The 19,522-nt window shown below is 53.2% G+C and overlaps 1 protein-coding gene across 8 annotated transcripts in view; it reads right to left on the reverse strand.

Annotated features, from left to right (window-relative positions):
- Acsbg2 (acyl-CoA synthetase bubblegum family member 2) overlaps positions 1 to 19,522 on the reverse strand; it is a 36,857-nt gene that overhangs the window by 4,700 nt on the left and 12,635 nt on the right. For 3 of the 8 annotated variants that reach the window (XM_037197850.1, XM_037197849.1, XM_028863150.2), the window contains exons 3-10: positions 17,764 to 17,993; positions 13,985 to 14,073; positions 13,480 to 13,600; positions 12,727 to 12,810; positions 9,343 to 9,492; positions 6,161 to 6,337; positions 764 to 945; positions 443 to 676 (exon numbers count right to left, since the gene is read on the reverse strand). In XM_037197850.1, coding sequence (XP_037053745.1) covers positions 443 to 676; positions 764 to 945; positions 6,161 to 6,337; positions 9,343 to 9,492; positions 12,727 to 12,810; positions 13,480 to 13,600; positions 13,985 to 14,073; positions 17,764 to 17,993 — 1,267 coding nt within the window. Of the gene's footprint in view, positions 1 to 442; positions 677 to 763; positions 946 to 6,160; positions 6,338 to 9,342; positions 9,493 to 12,726; positions 12,860 to 13,479; positions 13,601 to 13,984; positions 14,074 to 17,763; positions 17,994 to 19,522 lie in introns of those variants that run through there. The other 5 variants (XM_037197853.1, XM_037197852.1, XM_037197851.1 and 2 more) reach the window with 3 other exon arrangements.

Below are 19,522 nucleotides of genomic sequence, written 5' to 3' on the forward strand. Positions count from 1 at the left end.
GCCCCAGATTCCACCAACGGTAACATTCCCAGGGAGATGCTTGGAGTTGCCTGTGAAATGTGCAGGGGTTTTGGATGTGTCCCAGGCTGCGGTGGATTTGTAGGTGATGCACTGCCTTTGAGTCTACATGTGCTCCTGTCAGTGACCCCTGACCCGCAGTCTAGAAATCACCCCAATAAGTGTGTTAGGCTGCACTTGGGAGGAAGTGCTTCTTTGGTATTTTTAGCGCTCTATCAGGTCTTCCAAGAAAAGTCACACAACATGATAGATGGTTCTAGAACAAGTGCCCATCCCAGAAGGCTGTGTGATAAGGCCTGAGGCTGGGAGGCTGGAGAGGCTCTCAGGATACCCGGGTCCAGGATGTGACTCAGCCAGCGGTTACCACCCCCTTCACGCCCTCACCCCACGACACTGGGGACCTGGGGCCGCGGCAGCCTGGTACCTCAGAACTCTGTAGACATTCCTGCTGGAGACCGAGTGGGGTCCACAGCTCTCAGTCATCCCATAGATCTCTCCAATAGGGATGTCCAGACTGAGGAAGAACTCGGAGACATCCTGGGAGAGGGGCGCGGCCCCACTGTAGAAGGAGTGGCAGTGGTCCAGGCCCAGGGAGGTCCGGACCTTCGCGAACACCAGGGCCTTGGCCATGCGGTAGTTTATGGGGATGTCTCGCTTCCTGGGAAGGGCATCATCAAGGAGACCCAGCTGCAGGGGGCAGAGCCTCCTCCGCGCCCCCACACCCACCGCAGGACACGCTGCCTACCCCAGCATCCGCTTGGTGTTGGTCTTCAGGCCGAGTATCTTCGCCCAGGTAAACGCCTTCTTCCTCAGGCTGGAGGACCTCGACACATTTTCCTTGATGTTCTCCTGCATCTTCTCCCACACACAAGGCACCCCCAGGAAGACGGTAGGCTTCACCTCCTGAAGAGTGTACACCAGGGTGCCCTGCCCGGACAGAGCACCTTCAGGAACTGTACATGTCCCCTCCCTTCCTCAAGAGCAGCCTTTGGACCAGGCGTGAGGACAACGCCCTGGCTTCACAGCAGCCAGTCAGGCTCAGATCATTCACCCCCACGCAGGCATGTTTGCACGTGTGCACATGTGTGCAAGTACATGAGTGTGCAAGTGCGTGCATGTGTGTGCAATAGGTGTGCATGTGTGTGAATAGGTGTGCATGTGTATATGTGTATATGCTCGTGTGTGCATGTGTGTGCAAGAACATACAAACCAGTCCACAGACAACGTTTTACATTTATGATCATCTGCTTTCAGCACCTGTCTTATGAGTAGTTCCCTGCAGCTGGGAAAGGTGCAAACAGTCATGCGTGTCTTACAATCGTACTTCTCACCCAACATGAAAATCAACTCTAAATGAAGCTAAAAGCAGAGAGCACATAGAGGAAAATGGGAAATCTTTGTCATAGCAGAGCGTGGCGGAAATCAATAACCCAAACCTCATCAAAGCCCAACTCCCTTCATGCTTCAGAAGCCCGTGAAGGAAAAACAAAGCCAGAGAACTGGGAGAGGCATTTGCAGATCATGGCACCTGGTAAGGATTCATTACCTGAACATGTAAAGAACGCTCAAAGATCAGTGTGATTAGACATACAAAGAAAACGTTAAATGCAAAAGATTTGAACAGAAATTAAATCCGAGGAGTCCTCCACCTCCCTTCAGAAAAGAGCAAGCCTCCCAACGACATCAACCAAATACGGCCAACCAGATGCCAAGGGAAGGCTGGAGGTGGTCAAGATGTATTGTATGAGAAGAATAAAGAAAAAGAAAAAAGGGGACAAACATTTGAAAAAAGAAAGAAAGAAATGAGATCAAGGCAGTCAGTGAACCCGCAAAGATGTTCAGCGTCACTAATAATGAGAGAAATGTCGGTGAGGACGGTGACCGTCCATTTCTCACCCTGAGATGTGAGTGGGTGTGACACTTTAAGAAACGGAAACATGACTTGCATTGTCAGGGGATGGAGCAGCGGGGAACCCGGTCAACTGTCCCACACTTGATAACGATGTCTGAAAAGGGGAAACGTTCGAGACCCTTGGGTCACTGGAAACATGATGCAGAGATCTGGGCACCAGGCTCTGTGTTGAGTGCTGACCCTGCATCCCATCCCATTCTACAAACCAAACGCCAGCCGCCACACACACACGGAGGGCAGGGAGAAAGGCCAGTGTCCAGCACCTGAGGCTCGGCTGCCAAGCAATCCCCAGAGACCGTCTGCTCGGCTCCACAGCACCAGGGTTATGGCATGCAGGTGGCCACGCCAGCTTTTAACATGAGTGTTGGGGATTTGAACTCAGGCCCTAATCGTTGTGCAGCAAGTAGCTGTCTCTGCAGTGTGAGCATCAGCCCTGCTATCTGTGGTATGCCATGTCCCTGGGGCCCACGGAGGGAACACGTCCCACCAGAAAGCATCCATGTGATGACATCATGGCAGGAGACGTCATATTGAAAACCTCAGCGCCCTGGTTATCTGGATCACTCCTGGCCATGTGTGACTTCTTTTTCCTTCACTTTCTTTACGGCACTCCTGTGGAGGTCAGAGGACACCTGGAAGGAATCTGTTCTTCCATCGTGTGGGGACTGGGGATCAAACTCAGGTCCTCGGGCCCCATGTCCGTGCAGCTACACACGTCACTGCTCCCGGACCCCGACACCTTTCCCCTTTCCTCTTTCACCAGCACTCACTGTAAATTTAAACTTTAATACAAATTCAAAAAGTAACAATAAATTAAGGATCTTGAGAAATCAGGTTTTCTGGGTGATCAGGTGGCTCAGTGTCCTGACGAGGGTCATACAGGAAGAGGACAGGGACTTCAGCAGGGGCCTGAGGCCCACAGGTATGTTATGTGATTGCACGTGTATGTATGGCATCTGTGTGTTTACATGTTCATATGTTTGTATTTATGTTTGCCACTATACATAAATGTATACTGTGTTTATCTGTATGTGTGCGTGTCTATGTTTATCATTTGTATGCATTTTTGGTTAGTGTTTTGGCAACTTGAAACAAACTAGAGTCATTTGGGAAGAAGATTTCCAATTTAGAAAATGCCTCCACCAGATTGGCCTGGGGGGCATTTACTTAATTAGTGATTGATGGGGAGGCCCAGCTCACTGTGGGTGGTGCCATCTCTGGGCTGCTGGTCCTGGGTTCTATAAGAAAGCAGGCTGAGCAAGCCATGGGGAACAAGCCAGTAAGCAGCACCCTCCATGGCCTCTGCCTCAGCTCCTGCCTCCAGGTTCCTGCCCTGTGTGAGTTCTTGTCCTGACTTCCTTCAGTGATGGAGTATGATGTGTAAGCATAGGCCAGAGAAACCCTCTCCTTCCCAAGCTGCTTTTGATCAAGGTTATTGTTGGGGGTTTTGCTGTGGGATGTTCTGTATGGCAAATGTGTTGCTCTGATTGGTTAGTAAATAAAACACTGATTGGCCAGTAGTCAGGCAGGAGGAAGTATAGGCGGGACAAGGAGGAGAAGAGTTCTGGGGAGTGGAAGGCTGAGTCAGAGACACTGCCAGCCACCGCCATGACAAGCCGCATGTGAAGATGCCGATAAGCCACGAGCCACGTGGCAAGGTATAGATTTATAGAAATGGGTTAATTTAAGATATAAGAACAGTTAGCAAGAAGCCTGGTATGGCCATACAGTTTGTAAGCAATAATTAGTCTCTGTGTTTACTTGGTTGGGTCTGAGCAGCTGTGGGACTGGCGGGTGAGAGAGATTTGTCCTGACTGTGGGCCAGCAGGAAAACTCTAGCTACATGGTTTTTGTTCTTTTGAGGGGCCCATCACTCTGCTCCCAGATAAATCACTCACAGAGGCCTATTCTTAATTATCAATGCCTGGCCTTAGCTTGCCAGCTTTCCTTAATTTATCCCATCTGCCTTTTGCCTCTGTGTTTTTCCCATTCTCTTACTTCTGTAAATCTTATCTTACTCTGTGGTCTGTGGCTGGCTGTGTGTGTAGCTGGGTAGCTGGTGCCTGGAGTCCTCCTCCTCCTCTGGATCCTAGCTCTTCCTCTCATCCATCTCTATTTTTCTCCTCCCAGATTTCTCCTTCTATGTATTCTCTCTGCCTGCCAGCCCCACCTATCCTTTCTCCTGCCTCCCTATTGGCTGTTCAGTTCTTTATTAGACTATCAGGTGTTTTAGACAGGCAAAGTAACACAGCTTCACAGAGTTAAACAAATGCAACATAAACAAAAGTAACACACCTTAAAATAATATTCTACTACACAAGGTGTTTTATCACAGCAATGGAAATCTTAACTGAGACAGTGTGTTTACATATATATATGTAAACACATGTATGTTTGCGACTGTGTTTATGATGTGTTTATGTGTGTGTGTCTGAATGTGTGAACTGTTCATGTGTGTTTTCCTGTGTTCACATGCACATGTATATTCATTGATGTTTGTTTATATGTGTTAGGGGTGAGACTGGAAGATAATGAGCAAGAGGAAGAATAAAGACAGAGGAAGAGGGGGGCTGGAGACAGGCTCACTGGTTAGAGCACTTGATGCTCCTGCAGAGTACACAGGTTTGGTTCCCAGCACGCACATGGAGCCTCTTAACTGCCTGGAACTTCAGCTCCAGGGGAACCAGTGCCCTCTTGGCTACTAGGGACACCAAGTATGCAATTGGGTACATACATACATGCCATGAACACTTATAAACACACAGACAATGATATGTTTTGAAAGATGGAGGAAGAGGCCACAAGCCCAGGAATACAGGCAGCATTTTCTAGAAACTGGAAAAGGCAGGAAAATGAGCATTCCCCAAATGCTCCATGACAACCAATCCTGGCGACAGCTGAGCTGAGCTGAGCTTGCCCACGAGCACACACATGTGCTGAGCTTGTGGCCAGTGTCCACCTTGCAGGAGGACACAAAAGTTCCACGTCTTTGTAGTCATGTGGGGCAGCTGTGGCCCGACTCTCACACAGAGCTCCCCGGGGTCTGTCGGGGCTGCTCAACCTCCTTTTCCTGGCTTGGTTCTTTCCCCTGCCCCTTGCTGGTCTCACTTCCTTCCCATTTTTATACGACTGCGGTAAGTTACAACCCATCTCAGGCTTTGCTCCAGTTATCCCGACCAGGGACAAACAAAGCAATCAGCAGCCCAGCTCACAATGGAACACGGACTACGGGAAGAAAAGCCGAGGGCACCAATGCCGCCCGACTGAAAAACAAAGGCTCCTGATAACTCCGGGAAAAACTAAGTTGAAGCAGACAGGGTTGGGGCCTTGTGGTCAGCCCCCTGTTGCAGGAACCGAATCCTCTAACACATAGGGAAACAATAGATAATGAATCAAGAAATAGTAACATTATATACACCACAAACACTGGAATTGAATATGAAAGAAATCACCTGAATATCTGAACTAAGTCTCACTTAAGGGGTAAACTGGGACACAGGAGAGGCAGCTTCTAACTCGCAGACTTATTTTATTTTATGTATATGAGTCATTTTCCCTGTGCGCGCGTGCACACGCACGCGCGCGCATGCACCATATGAACACCTAGTCCCATGGAGGCATTGAATCCTCTGCAACTGGAGTTCCAGAACATTGTGAGCCGCCATGTGGGCGCTGGTAATTGAACCCAGGTCCCCTGAGGAGCAGCTGGTGCTTCTCAGGCCAGGATCTTCTCCCCAGACTTGAGCATGTGTGTGCGTGCACAGCCCCACCCCCCACAACACACGTGCATAAGCATACATGAGTACACACGGTTTTTTTAAGGGAGGAACTCACAAGATGGCTCAGTGGGTAAAAGCACTGGCCACCAAGCCAGATGACCTGAGTTTGTCTTCCACAGGGTGGAGGAGAGAACAGACCCTAAAATTTCCTCTGACCATCGTGTGCACACCACGGTGCACACCCCAATAAACAAATACATGCAAGAAATACTGAAACCACAGACTTTCATCGCCACTGAGGCCTCTCCCTGAGCTTGTTCAGGGTGCAGCCCACATACTGCTCATCAGGATAGGCTAGGAGAATTTACCCAGCTGTTTCCAATGCTGCGGAATGGAACAGAGAATGAAGTTGGAGAAAACAATTCTTAGACTTCTGGCCTGTCCGGTGGACAGAAGCTGTCGGCTCCCCAAAGGCCACCCGACGCTTGGTGGGGCCCTCACCCAGCCTTACCCTGAGTGCATCTGGTTGAGCGAAGAAAGTGAGTGCCCCGACCTTTAGGGGCATCCAGATGTCCATCATCTGGGCTGCAATGTGGCTGAGGGGCAGGTAGCTTACGATTATCTCCTGGCTCCTTGAGGCGTAGCTCAGATCCAGCTCACGCATCATGGCCCCTGCGGTCCATGTGATCTAGAAAACAAGGTAATTCAGAGCTCTGATGCCTTACCCGAGGACCACTGTGCACACGTGTGTGCACATGCACACGTGAGGAGGCCTGAGACAGAGATCAGTTTTCTCCCTCAACTGCTCCCATCTTACTGTTTTGAAATTTTATTTACTGGGGCTGGAGAGACGGCTCAGTGGCTTGCTGCTCCTGCAGAGGATCCATTCGGCTCCCTGTACCTACATGGTGGCTCAGACACCCATAGCGCCAGTCCAGGGGATCACCTCTTCTGGCCTCTGAGGGTACCCACAGACACCTGCTCACTTGCTCTGTCTGTCTCTCTCTAACACACACAGACACACACACACACACATGTTTTCTTAAGCTATGGACTTCCCTGTGAGTGCATGTGTGCCATCGGGGCAGGCTCTCTTCTGGAACTGGATACTTGTGGTTTGCGGCCAGGACAGCCTGGCAACCCTGTGTCTCTGTCCCACTCACAGCTGGAGTGAAGGGTCATGCAACACCTGGGTGGCTATGTGGGTGCTGGGCTCCAAACTCCACCCCTAACCACTGCACCATCTCTCCAGCCCCCTCTGCCTTGTTTTTCAATACAGGGTTCCTCGCTGGACCTGGGGTTCAATGATTTGAGTAGGCTGCCTGGCCAGTGAGCCTCCAGGACCTTCCCGTCTTCAATCCCCCGTCACTGGGAGTCCAGACTCTTCACCAGCATGCCTGGATTTTTATGTGGGTGCTGTGGGTTGAACTCAGGACCTCATGTTTGTGCACTAAAGCCAGACCATGGCCAACTTTTCACGTTTGCAACCCACTACTGTCATCATGCTGGAGGACACAGGAGGGTCCCTAGGACTTGGTGACTGGCCAGCCTAACCACAGGTGAGCAGAGGGTTCAGTGAAAGGCTCTGTCCCCAAAGGAAGGGGGAGAGTGACTGAGGAAGACACGCCCCAGACGCGTACCAACAGAATTCCAAGTGTGTAGAAGCATCCAGCAGGCAGAAGGAACGAGGCTGGGGGATACCGCGTTGGGGTGGTTCATCTAGAATGTCAACCTGCAGGTGTTGGGAGACACTCGGCTGCTAAAGCTCTTTTCACACAAGAGTGGAGACTGGAGCGCAGATCTCCAGAACCCAGACCACGTGAGTGGAGTCCAGTCAGGTCACTAGCGCTGTGACGGAGCTCCGTGACCAACGCAACGTGGGGAGAAAAGGGTTAATTCGGTCTACACTTCCAGGAGACAGTCCACCATCGAAGGAAGTCAGGACAGGAACTCACACGGGGCAGGAACCTGGAGGCAGGAGCTGAGGCAGAGGCCATGGAGGGAGCTGCTTACTGGCTTGTTCTCCATGGTTTGCTCAGGCTGCTTTCTAATAGAACCCAGGACCAGCAGCCCAGGGATGGCACCACCCATAGTGGGCTGGGCCTTCCTCACTGATCACTGTTATGAAATATTATTTTAACTGTGCAAAGATGTGTTACATGTATTTATGCTGAAGAATATGACTTTAACCGTGTAAAGGCGTGTTCCTTTTGTTTCTGCTGCTTTTGTTCAATGATGTAAGGATGTGTGCTTAACTATGTAAAGATGTGCTGCATCTGTTTCACCTTGCCTGCCTAAGGCACCTGATTGTTCTAATAGAGCTGAATGGCCAACAGCTAGGCAGAAAAAGGCTAGGCAGGCAGAGAGAATGAATAGGGGGAGAAATCTAGGCTGGAGAAAAAGGAAGAATGGAGGAGGAGGGAGGAGGAGGAGGAGGAGGAGGAGGAGAGAATGAGGGAGATGGCTGGGGCCAGGAGCCAGGGAGTCACCAGTCACAGACACAGAGTAAGATGTACAGAAAGAAGGGGGAAGCCCTGAGGCAAAAGGTAGATAATGGGAAACAGGTTAATTTAAGTTAAAAGAGCTGGCCAGAAGAGAGCTAAGATAAGGCCGAGCATTCAAACCTAATAAGAAGTCTCTGTGTCATGATTTGGGAGCTGGTTGGTGGCCCAAAAAAGAAAGCGGGGTCCAGATGACTAAGAAAAGGCCCCACAGGCTTGCCTGCAGTCCAGTCTTACGGCGGCATTTTTCCGAAGGGAGGCTACCTCCTCTCAGATTCTCTAGCTTGTGTCAAATTAACATAAACTGTCCAGTGCAGTGCATGTGCCGTGGCCTGCAATCCCGGTCACGTGGAAGGTGGAGACAAAGGACTCCCAGAACAAGCCGAACCTGCAATCCTGGGTCTGAAGGGGAGGCCTGACTCCATGTATGGGTGGAGAGAGCAGTCAAGAAAGACACAAGCACGAGCGTTGACCTCCACAGACACCCACACACAAGTGTTCTCACACTCCTGTCATCCCAGCACTCGGGGTGGAGGCAGAAGGATCAGGAGTTCAGGGGCATCCTCGGCTACACAGCAAGTTTGAGGCCAGCCTGGGCTACGTGACACCCTGTCTCAAAAACTAAGAACAAAATAAAATAGACCAATCAGGCCGGTGAAATGTCTTGGTGGGTAAAGTGCTTGCCCTGCATGAAGACTGAGTTCCAATTCCCAGAGCCCATGTGGTGATGCTCACCAACAATCCCAAGCTCAGAGAGGCGGGGCAGGAAGGTAGCCAGCCTTCCCTGATCACTGAAAGATCCTGTCTCAAAGAATCCAAGATAGATGCCCCTGAGGGACCACAGCTGAGGCCAGGCGCTGGCTGACACTCACACACACACACACACACACACACACACACACACACACACACACAAACACACACACTCACAGAGACATGCACATGAGTTTTTTAAAAACCACCCACCAGATAAAAACTATGAAACCAACTCTCATTTCACAGACAGGAAGTAGGCAATGGTACGATCAGTTTTCTTGCCCAAGATGGCCGGCCCAGCCTGGCTTTGGACCCAGGTCTACTTCCAAGCCCCCAGCTCCAACAACTGTCCAGTTAGTTCCCCATGGAGCAAGGGCCACACCGACCTCACACACTCCTCCAGGTCACTCGGTTTTGCCCAAGGAGAGGTGCTTACATTGTCATGGCTCAGCATCACCCCTTTGGGGTGCCCCGTGGTGCCCGAGGTGTAGATGAGGAGCGCGCACTGGTTGGCCTTCTGGCTCAAGATGATACGATCCAGCTGCATGACGGGGATGGCGTTCCCCAGCTCCATGAAGTCATGCCACTGTGGATGGGAAGGTGGCTGGAGGCTGGGGACCTGGCTGGTCCTGCTCAGACCCCATCCCGCGGGCTTACCCCAAGGCACGCGGCCAGCTGGTAGAGAGGAAGGGCGGAGGGCTGTGGCAGCGCCCAGAAAAGCCCAGGACTTTCACACCCCAGCCACCTTCCCGGGACCTGTCAGCTCAGACAGACCTCGGCTACGGCACAGGAACGCTAGCCCTCTCTGGGCTGTCCCAGGAAGAGGCTTGACTGGCTGTGCCGTGGCCTTGGTCTCCTGACCAGCCCTCTGGGGCACAGGCTATCCTGAAGGACAGCATGGGCTGTAAGTAACAACAGACTGACCCTCAGAAGGTTAAAGATTGTTAGAATTATTTTTATTTGCTTGTTTCGGGGTGCATGTATGAGGGGACACATGCCCCGGTGCACCTGCAGAAGTCAGTTCCTTCCTTCTACCATGTGAGCTCCTGGGTTCAAGCCCCTTTACCTGCTGAGGCCCCCGCTGGCCCTACCCCAGGAGTCAATGACCCCTGAAGGGAGCTCCCATTCCAGGCTTCCCCACCCCAGAAGTCATCCCTGATGGGGTGAAGCCAGCCTATCCCATCAATCCAGGCCTGGCTCTACAGAGCTCACAAAGGGGACAGAACAGCCAGGAATGCAGGGTCTGAGGGGCGGGGACTAAGAGCTGGGAGACTGGTGACATGAAGCCCGGACCACCACGGGAGCCCCTGGCTGCAGCCCTGCCTGAAGCCAGCCTTCTGAGCTGCCGCTGAAGGGGCTGGCAAATGACCCTCCTTGCTCAAGACATTTGGGGTTGGCCTGGTTTTGTTTTGTTTCAAGACAGGGTTTCTCAGTGTAACAGCTCTGTTTGGTCTGGAACTCACTCTGTAGACCAGGCTGGCCTGTAATTTAGAGACCCGCCTGCCTCTGCTGGGACTAAAGGCAATGGCACCCTTGAGGTTCAGATGATCTTTCCAGGGCAGCTAAGCAGACTGAGGCCTTAAAATGTGTATTCTTAAGCTGACTCTTAAAACTGTAGGCTTGAATCCCTGTCATGGTGGCCAGTCTTTAAATCCCAGTACACAGGAGGCTGAGGCAGTACGATGTGAAGTTTTAGGCCAGCCTGGGCTGTGAGTTCAGAACTAGCCTGGGCTACATATCCAGATCTAGCTCCACTCCAAGCTTATAGGGTCTCCCTTCCACTGCAGAGTGGATACCTTGCTATGTAACAGAATCATCCCCTGTAAGTGTCCCCGTTAGCGGCACTGAGCCGGTGGGAGTATGGCATGATCTATGGATTGACTTGTTCCTACGGGGAGAACGCTGCTGCCACCTAGTGGCTGAAGCCAGAGGCAAGGCTCAGCGTCACAGCTCCAGGACTATCCCAGCCAAGGGTCCGCGGCCCCAAGTTCAAGAGCGCCAAGTCTGCGGCGGTCAGCGATGCTTCTAATCAGGGAGGCTTGCTTTTTCCTCCTCCGCAAAACTCTTCATTAGAGGTTGAACCCAGGATCTCTCATCACACACCAGGCAAAAAGACGCCGGAGATCAATGTCCCCAGCCCCTCAGTGGGAATTTCTAGGCGGGGCTCCACCCTGACCACGCCCCCAGCCCCTCACTGGGGATTCTAGGCGGGGCTCCACCCTAACCACGCCCCCAGCCGCTCACTGGGGGATTCTAGGCGGGGCTCCACCCTGACCACGCCCCCAGCCCCTCACTGGGGATTCTAGGCGGGGCTCCACCCTGACCACGCCCCCAGCCCTTCACTGGGGATTCTAGGCGGGGCTCCACCCTGACCACGCCCCCAGCCCCTCACTGAGGATTCTAGGCGGGGCTCCACCCTGACCACGCCCCCGCCCCTCACTGGGGATTCTAGGCGGGGCTCCACCCTGACCACGCCCCCGCCCCTCACTGGGGATTCTGGGAGGCTGTTCTACTTCCGAGCCTCTTTTAGTAGAGGGTCTTAGCCTGGCCTTTAAACTCCCAATTCTCCTGTCTGAAGCTTCCTAGTAGTGAAGACGGCAGTCCTTGGCAGTCCTGTGTCCCCAGTCTTGCTTCACAGATACTTTTTAAGGTGATCCGAGACTTAAGAACTGTTGCTGTAGTGACGGGAGTCTCTAGTGACCTGCGATTGCGGGCTGGCGCCTGGAAGACCCAGCAGCTAGAGCAAATATTTATAACTCTGGATACACATAATAGATTATAACTTGGACATAAGAAAAATATTGAAATTTAAAATAATGACTTATATGTTCAGAAATTATGTGGAGACTAAATCTTAAGTGTTGCCACTAAAAAGATTAAGTATTTTCGTTTTATATTTACTTGTTTATTTGAGACAGGGTCTCTCTATGTAGCCCTGGCTGACCTGGGACTAACTCTGTAGACCAGGGTGGCCTCGAGGTCCACCTGCCTCTGCCTCACAAGTGCTGGGATTAAAGGCGTGCACCACCACCCCGGACTTGTCCTGGAACTCTCAATGTATACCAAGTTGGCACAAAATGAGTTCCTGCCTTCATCTGCTGGTTTGGGGCTGAGGGATCACAGCAAGGACAGGACACAGCTGCCACTAGTCACCCCCACACTGTCCCCGTACCACGCCCACTTTCCTTAGGGGGCCCCACCCACTCCTGCAGAGCCCCACCTTACACAGTTCAAGGAGTCCTTGCCCACTCACTGCGCATGAACCTCTGTGGCCCCACCTACTACTTCTGCCAGACTCCAGGTCCTGCCCTCCTACAGGCCCCGCCCCTCCCGAGGCTCCACCCAAGGCCCCACCTCTCTAGACCCCTCCCGAGGCTCCACCTCCATAGGCTCCACCCCTCCCAAGGCTCCACCCAAGGCTCCACCTCTCCAGGCCCCGCCCCTCCCAAGGCCCCACCTCTCTAGGCTCCACCCCTCTCACCCCGTCCCGAGGCTCCACCTCTCTAGGCTCCACCCCTCCCAAGGCCCCACCTCTCTAGGCTCCAGCCCTCTCACCCCGCCCCAAGGCGCCACCTCTCTAGGCCCCGCCCCGCCGGGCCCGCCCCTCTCGCAGGCTCCACCTCTCTAGGCCCCGCCCGCCGGCCCGCCCTCTCGCAGGCCCACCTCTCTAGGCCCCGCCCTCACAAGGCCCCACCTCTCTAGGCCCCTCCCCTCCCACGGGCTCCACCTCTCTAGGCCCCTCCCCTCCCACGGGCCCACCTCTCCAGGCCCCGCCCCTCCCACGGGCTCCACCTCTCTGGCCCCGCCCCTCGGCACTCACTGAGTACAGGTTCCTGACGCGTTCCTCCAATGGCTGCTTGTACTGCACGATGGCTTTCACAGGCTCCATCTTGTCGGGTGGAATCTGGAAGAGTTCCTGTGGGCTCAGAGTCCTGGGGCGCAGGTAAAGGCGCCTGCACACGGTGACAGAGCAGCGCCGACTCCATAAAGCCGTCCTCTGCCCTCAACACACCGCGCCATGCGCGCACCCGCACACGATACATACATAAATAAATGTGCATTTTTAAAAAAAGAAAGTGATTTTTAAAAATCAAGGCTGGGGCTGTGCTCGGTGGGCAGAACATTCACTGGGCATTCACAAAGCCCTGGGGCCTGTACCCAGCACCACATCGATTAGGTGTGGTGGCACATGCCAGCACACGCCAGCGCTCAGGAGGTGGAGGCAGGAGGATCAGGAGTTTAGGTCATCTTTTGAGGCAGAGCCTCGCACTGACTGACTGGCCAGGGGTCCCCTGTGCTGCTTCTGAGCACCCTCCCTCCAGATCATCCTGCCAACCCCGGGCAGGTGCTGGGCAGCTGAGCGCGTGTGAGCGCGAAGGTGTGTCTGTAACATCCATTAAAAATAAGAAGAGAGTAAGCGTCACCAGGGCAGCCCTGGGGTTGCCCGAGCCCCGCCTGCTCGCCTCTGACACGCCCGCAGGTGGAGGCTGGGGAGTGAGCTGACAGGCCTGGGAACGCCCCCTGCTCCCCGCCTCACACGGTGCACCCAGCGCCCACCTCGAGGCTCACTCACCGACAGGATTTTCTGCAGCTGTTGGTCATTCTCCACCAGCAGGATGTTCACTCTGGCATGCCCGATGACGTACTGGCAGGCCTCGGCCGAGTTGGTGGCGTAAATGCCAACACAGAGGCCCCTGGGGACACAGGACCCGCTCAGTCCTGTACAGACTGAGTGCTTTGGAAAGGATTCATTCTTTCCTAAAGGATCTTTTATGTGTGTGGGTATTTTGTCTGCATGTCTGTCTGTGCATCTCACATGTGTAAAGGGTCCACAGTGGCCAGAAGGGGACGTCGGATCCCTGGAGTTGAAAATACAGATGGTTGTGAGCTGCCACATGGGTGCTGGGAATCGAACCTGGTCTGCAAGAGCAGCCGGTGCTCTTCCCAGAATTTATTCTTTTTAATAAAGTTGCCTCTGCTCACTTAACTTTGGTGGCCTTATCCTCAATATCTGTGTGACTCCCAGACCCAACACTGAGCAGCCAGTTCATCGACACGACCCCAAGGGTGGAACATACCCAGCCAAGATGGCCCCAATGGCACCGATGACCCACTCACTGGAGTTAAAGCCCAGGATGCCGACGCCATGGAAGCGCTGCAGTCCCAGCTGGAGGGAGCAAAACCAGAAGGCAGCAGCCGTCAGCTCCTGGGCATGCCCACTCCAGCTCCTGGGCATGCCCACTCCTACTCAGGCCTGATGGTGAGGAGGCTGGCTGCACCGAGCGGGCAGGCGGGAAGCCACTGTCCAGCCTGCACTCAGGTGCCATGAGCTCACTCTCCTCCGCTCCATGCATCCGCGTGATGAAGTCCACGCAGCACTGAACTCACTGCTTTAGCTGTCAATTTCTTGGTGTGTGAGTCAGGCTAGGAAGCACGTCCACTTGGCTCTACGTACAGCCATTTCTACCGTCCGCTTCCAGAATTTTCCATTTTCCCCACATCAATCTCCGTCCCTCCCCAGGCCTTGGCACCCACACCCCACTTCCTGGCGCTGTCAGTCTGATGGCTCTAGGAACCTCTTGGGGTGAGATCCTGCAGTGTGTGTCCTCTGTGTAAGGTTCATGTCACTGAGTCCTGGCCCGGGGCCTCCACGTAGTTCCGTGTATCAGGTTCCCCTGTTTTCAAGGCTGCGTGGTATCCCATGGCACAGACACATCCCACTTTCTTATGCACCAGAACTGGGCACTTGGCTGGTGTGAACAGTGCTGTAGCGGATACAGATGTATGGATGTTCTTTTAAGGCCCGATCTTGACTCCTCCGAGCACATACTTAGAAGTTCTGGGTGGTCTACCAATTCTCTATCTAATTCATAGGAAATGTGTATGAATGTTGTGCATACCTGTGCATGTGTGTGCACACAGAGGGTGTCCTCAGGTGTTATTGCTCACATGCCATCCATCTGGGTGTAGGGGTGTGCAGGAGGCCGGGGCAGAACCTCACATTTTTCTCTGCCCCTGTGTTGAGAGAGGTCTCCCACTGGACCAGGCCAGTGAGCTTTTGGAATCAGCCTGTGTTCACCCACATGCTTGGGGGCTGCAGGAACATGCAGCCACAGCTGTGAGCCTTTGGGATGAGCCTCTGCTCACCCACTGGCTGGGGGCCTGCAAGAACACGCAGCCACACCTGGCTTTTGACATCCGTTCTAGGGACTCAAGCTCAGGTCTTTGTTCTTGCTGGGAAAGGTCCAAGGAGTGTGGCCCCTCTGGGGAGCATGGCCCTAGTCCACACCTTTATATCTTTCCAGACAAGGTCCCTGGAGCTCACCACACAGGCCAGGCTGCTGGAGGGAACCCAGGATCCACGCTTCTTCATGTCCTTAGTTTTAATTATGAGGATGTGTGTGTGCATGTGGGTGTGTGCATTTGCATACAGCTGCCCACAGAAGCCAGAGGTGTGAGTTCCCTGAAGTTGTAGGTGGCTGTGAGCCACTGCTGAGAACCAAACATGTCCTCTGGAAGAGCGGGAAGAGCGAGTCCTTAGCTGCTGAGCCCGGGCTCTGGCCCCAAGCTTTAACATTAGACTGACTTCCTATGCTGTCTGCGTGAGAATGGTCCCCATAGGTCCATGTGTCTGATGCTTGGGCCCAAGTAGTAGAACTGTTTGGGAAGGTTCTGGGGTGTGGCTTTGTTGGAGGAGGGGTGTCACTGGAGTGGGCTTGGAGGGTTCAAAAGTCCACCTCAGCCCAGTCTCACTCCTTCTCCCTCTGCCTGTGGATCAGGATGTAAAAGTCTCAGCTACTGCTCCAGCACCTGTCTGTTCTCCACCATGGTTGTGGACTAAGCCTCTGAAACCGTAAGCAAGCCCAGTGAAATGCTTTCCGATATAAGAGTTTCCTTGGTCATGGCGTCTCTTCACAGCAACAGAACACTGACCGAGACAGAAGTTGGTAACGGGGAGCAGGGTACAGCTGTGACAGGCCAGACCATGCTGCCTGTTGGTGGACTGTGGACTTCGGATTAGGGAAGTGGCTCAACGCTTTAAGTGGGCCTTAATGGGCCATCCTAGGAGGGTCTTGGAAGACAGTGGTGCTGGGAGACTGTAGACTATGAAGGCCTAGCTCAAGGGGTTTCAGAGGGGAACAATATTAGCAACAGGCCAGAGACCATTCTTAGGATATTTTGGTGAAGAATGTGGCTGCTTTCTGCCTGAGGCTAACGTGAAGAGATCTGGGCCAACGTTGTGGGCAAAGGCGATTTCAAGACAGCCTAAGACTGACTGTCGTATGGCTGTCAGTGACCTAAGCAGGTCTACAAGGAGTGAGCAAGGCAAAGAGAAACACAAGATGTGCACTGAGCAGCATCAGGAAGCGTGATGTTGGGGCCAAGCCCTGTGCTTAAGGGCAGGAGAAACAAGAAAAGCCTGATGCTGGAAATGGAGGATTGGTGTCTTCAGTCCTGCAGCCGAGAAAGGAATGAAAGGAAGGCTTGTGCAATGAAGCAAGCAGCAATGAGTCCAAGCGCATGCATGCATGCATGCATGCATGCATGCATAGGTCTGGGGTGGCCGGGCCCATCCCAGGCAGGCAGCGGGACTTGGCAGCATCGGCCATACGGCTGTGGTAAAGTCGTGAGGGGTACAGGAGTAAAGTGTCATGGACTCTCTCTGTGGCTAAGGGAAGCCAAGGCCAGGCATGTGGCAGGAGAGTCCCTGCAGAGAGGCTGGGACAGTGAGGCCGGGATTGTACTGGAGAACCCAGGATGATGGCGATGCCAGAACTATGGGACACCTGCTGAGGAGAGGGACAGGTCAGGCAGGGAACCAGCCCGAGGGAGAGAAGTGTGCTGTTGTCACTGAAGCCAGAAAGAGTAGAGCCCCAAAGAGCCTCCAAGCTCTCTGACACTGGGTGACAGGATACTGAGTCCCCATCCGGCTTCGGTCCTTCTTGGTGCAGTCTGCTCACTTTTAGAATGATAATGTAGGCTATGAGTCACTGTGTGCTGGAAGTATGTGATCCCTGCTTTGATTCTACAGTTAAGAGACTGCCTTGGGTCTCAGGAGAGACTTGGGATTTGAAACAGTGTTAAGACTGTGACAGAAGACTACGTGGACTTCTGAACTTGGGCTGAAGCATTGCATTATGATATGGCCGCAAGCCCATGGGTCAGGGAGTGGTGGTTGAGCGAGAACGGCCCCCAGAGGCTCATGTTTGAAGGCCTGGTCCCCAGTTGGCGGAACGGTTTGGGGAGGATTAGGAGGTGTGGTCTTGTTGGAGGAGGTGTGTCACTGGGGTGGGCTCTGAGGTTTCAAAGGTCCACTCCAGGCCAAGCCTTGGGCTCTGTCCCCAGCTTCCCATAGCATGTAAACTCTCAGCTACTGCTCCAGCAGCATGCATTCTGTGTGCTCCCCACCATGATGATCATGGGCTAACCTTCTGAGATTGTAAGCCAGACCCAATTAAATGCTTCTGTTCATAAGTTGCCTTGGACATGGTGTTTCCTCAAGTAGCCCAGGCTAGACTCTGGCTTGCTCTGTTGCAGAGGATGACCTTGAACTCCCAGCCCTCCTGCCTTTCCTGAGTGAGGGTGACAGGTGTGTACCACCGTGAATGGTTTTCGTGGTACTGAGGATGGAGCGCACACATTGTGCACGCCAAGAGACCACTCTGGTCGCTGAGGTTCCACTCAGCTTCTTTTTAACTTTTTGTTTGTTTTCTGAGGCAGGTGGGGTTTCAGCACCCCAGTCTGGCTCAGAACTTAGGGCCCTCTTGCCTCAGTTCTCCGCATGCTGGGATCCCAGAGCCTGCCCCCCACTGGATGGACCACTGCTCCTGAATGACTGGTGGAGGGAGATGCTCACCTTGATCAGAGATCTGGCTGCCTTGCGACATGCTTCATAGAACTGGCTGAATGTCAGCGTGTCCCACTTTTTGCCGTTCTTCGAGGCGAGGGCTGGGTACGCGCCAAACCGCTCAACAGACTCCTGAAAGAGCTCGGGGATGGTCATCGGGGTCTCATGGCCTGGCCCGTGTCTGGAGAGCCTCAGGAGCACCTCTCCGTCAGAGTGAGTGTTCCACAGCCTGAGGGGAGCTGTAAGAGTCACAGGCGTGGGTGGTGCTGGGTGGACGGGGGCTCGGCATACACCGGGCCAATTTGTTTTGTTTTGTTTTGTTTTTGAGACAGGATTCCTCTGTGTAGCCCTGGCTGTCCTGGAGACGGAGCCAGGCACGGGGGCTCCTGTCGATCGGCTCAGTGCTCAGGGACTAGAGCAGGCCGAGTCAGCGTGGGCTTGCTGTACACACGGAAGGATGAGTTCAGGTCCTGTGCGCCCAGGTTTCAAAAAAAACAACCAGGAGCAGCATGGTGGTCTGATGGGGGAATGTCTTTTGTATGTTGTGAAAATATGTTGCTCTAATTGGTTGATAAATAAAGCTGTTTGGCCAATGGTGAGGCAGAATAGGGTTAGGCGGGACATTCTAACTAGAGAGGAGGAAGTTGAAACGCAGAGAACAGAGGACGCTGCCAGACGCTGCCATGAAAAGCAAGATGTAGATACTGGTAAGTCGTGAGCCACATGGCAAAGTACAGATTTATAGAAATGGGTTAATTTAAGATGTTAGATCTGCTAGTGAGAAGCCTGAGCCAATAGGCCATACAGTTCGTAATTAATATAAGCCTCTGTGTGTTCATGTGCATCTGAGCAGCTGTGGGACCACAAGGATGTGGGAGCTGGGTGGACACAGGAAAACTTTCAGTTACAGTGGGCCTGTAACCACTGACTCAAATAGACAGACAGACAGACACACAGGTGGACAGAGATTAGATAGACAGACAGATAAGAGATAGACAGACACACAGACACACATGCAGAGATATAGACAGACAGACAGACAGACAGACAGACAGATGATAGGCAGGAGAGTGGCTGAGGAAGACACCTAACATTGCCTCCTGGCCTCTACATGCATGTGGGTGCACTAGGGTGTGTGCACATACACACAGGAGTTTGGGTCATCCTTAGCTTCACAGTGCGTTCAAGGCCAGCCTGGGCTACATGAGACATGGTCTCAAATGGGGACTCGAGACACCGCACAGGAGCTGGCACAGGCTGTGGCAGATGGCAGAGCGCCGACGGCAGTGTCAGGACTCTGCACATGCGCAGCTCGGGGCCTGGCGTCTCCTGTCTTACATCATCAGTGAACACGCGAGGTCATGAAATCCCCGCCTTAAAAAGCCGGACGCGGACCCCACCCTCTCTTTCTGTTTGCTCTCTGCTCTGCTCCCCTTCCCTCCCCCGCCAGCCTGGCTCCCCCCCCCATCCCCTCTTCTTTCTAATAAAGCTCTTTATGACTCTGGTAGTCGTGGCCGTGGCCCGTGACTTTTCCACTGGTAACCAGCACCGTTTACCCATCAATCAGTGCACTGTGGTTTAAATATGGCAGCCTTCCTAACACCACAGCCCTTAATAGCTCCTCATGCTGGGGTGACCCCCAACCACAGTTATTTTCATTGCTACTTCACAACTGTAATTTTGCTACTGTTCTGAATCATAATATAAATATCTGTGTTTTCCGATGGTCTTAGGCGACCCCTGTGAAAGGGTCATTCACTCCCAAAGC

This window comes from Peromyscus leucopus, chromosome 22 (assembly GCF_004664715.2).
Source record: "Peromyscus leucopus breed LL Stock chromosome 22, UCI_PerLeu_2.1, whole genome shotgun sequence".
Taxonomy (NCBI): Eukaryota; Metazoa; Chordata; class Mammalia; order Rodentia; family Cricetidae; genus Peromyscus; species Peromyscus leucopus.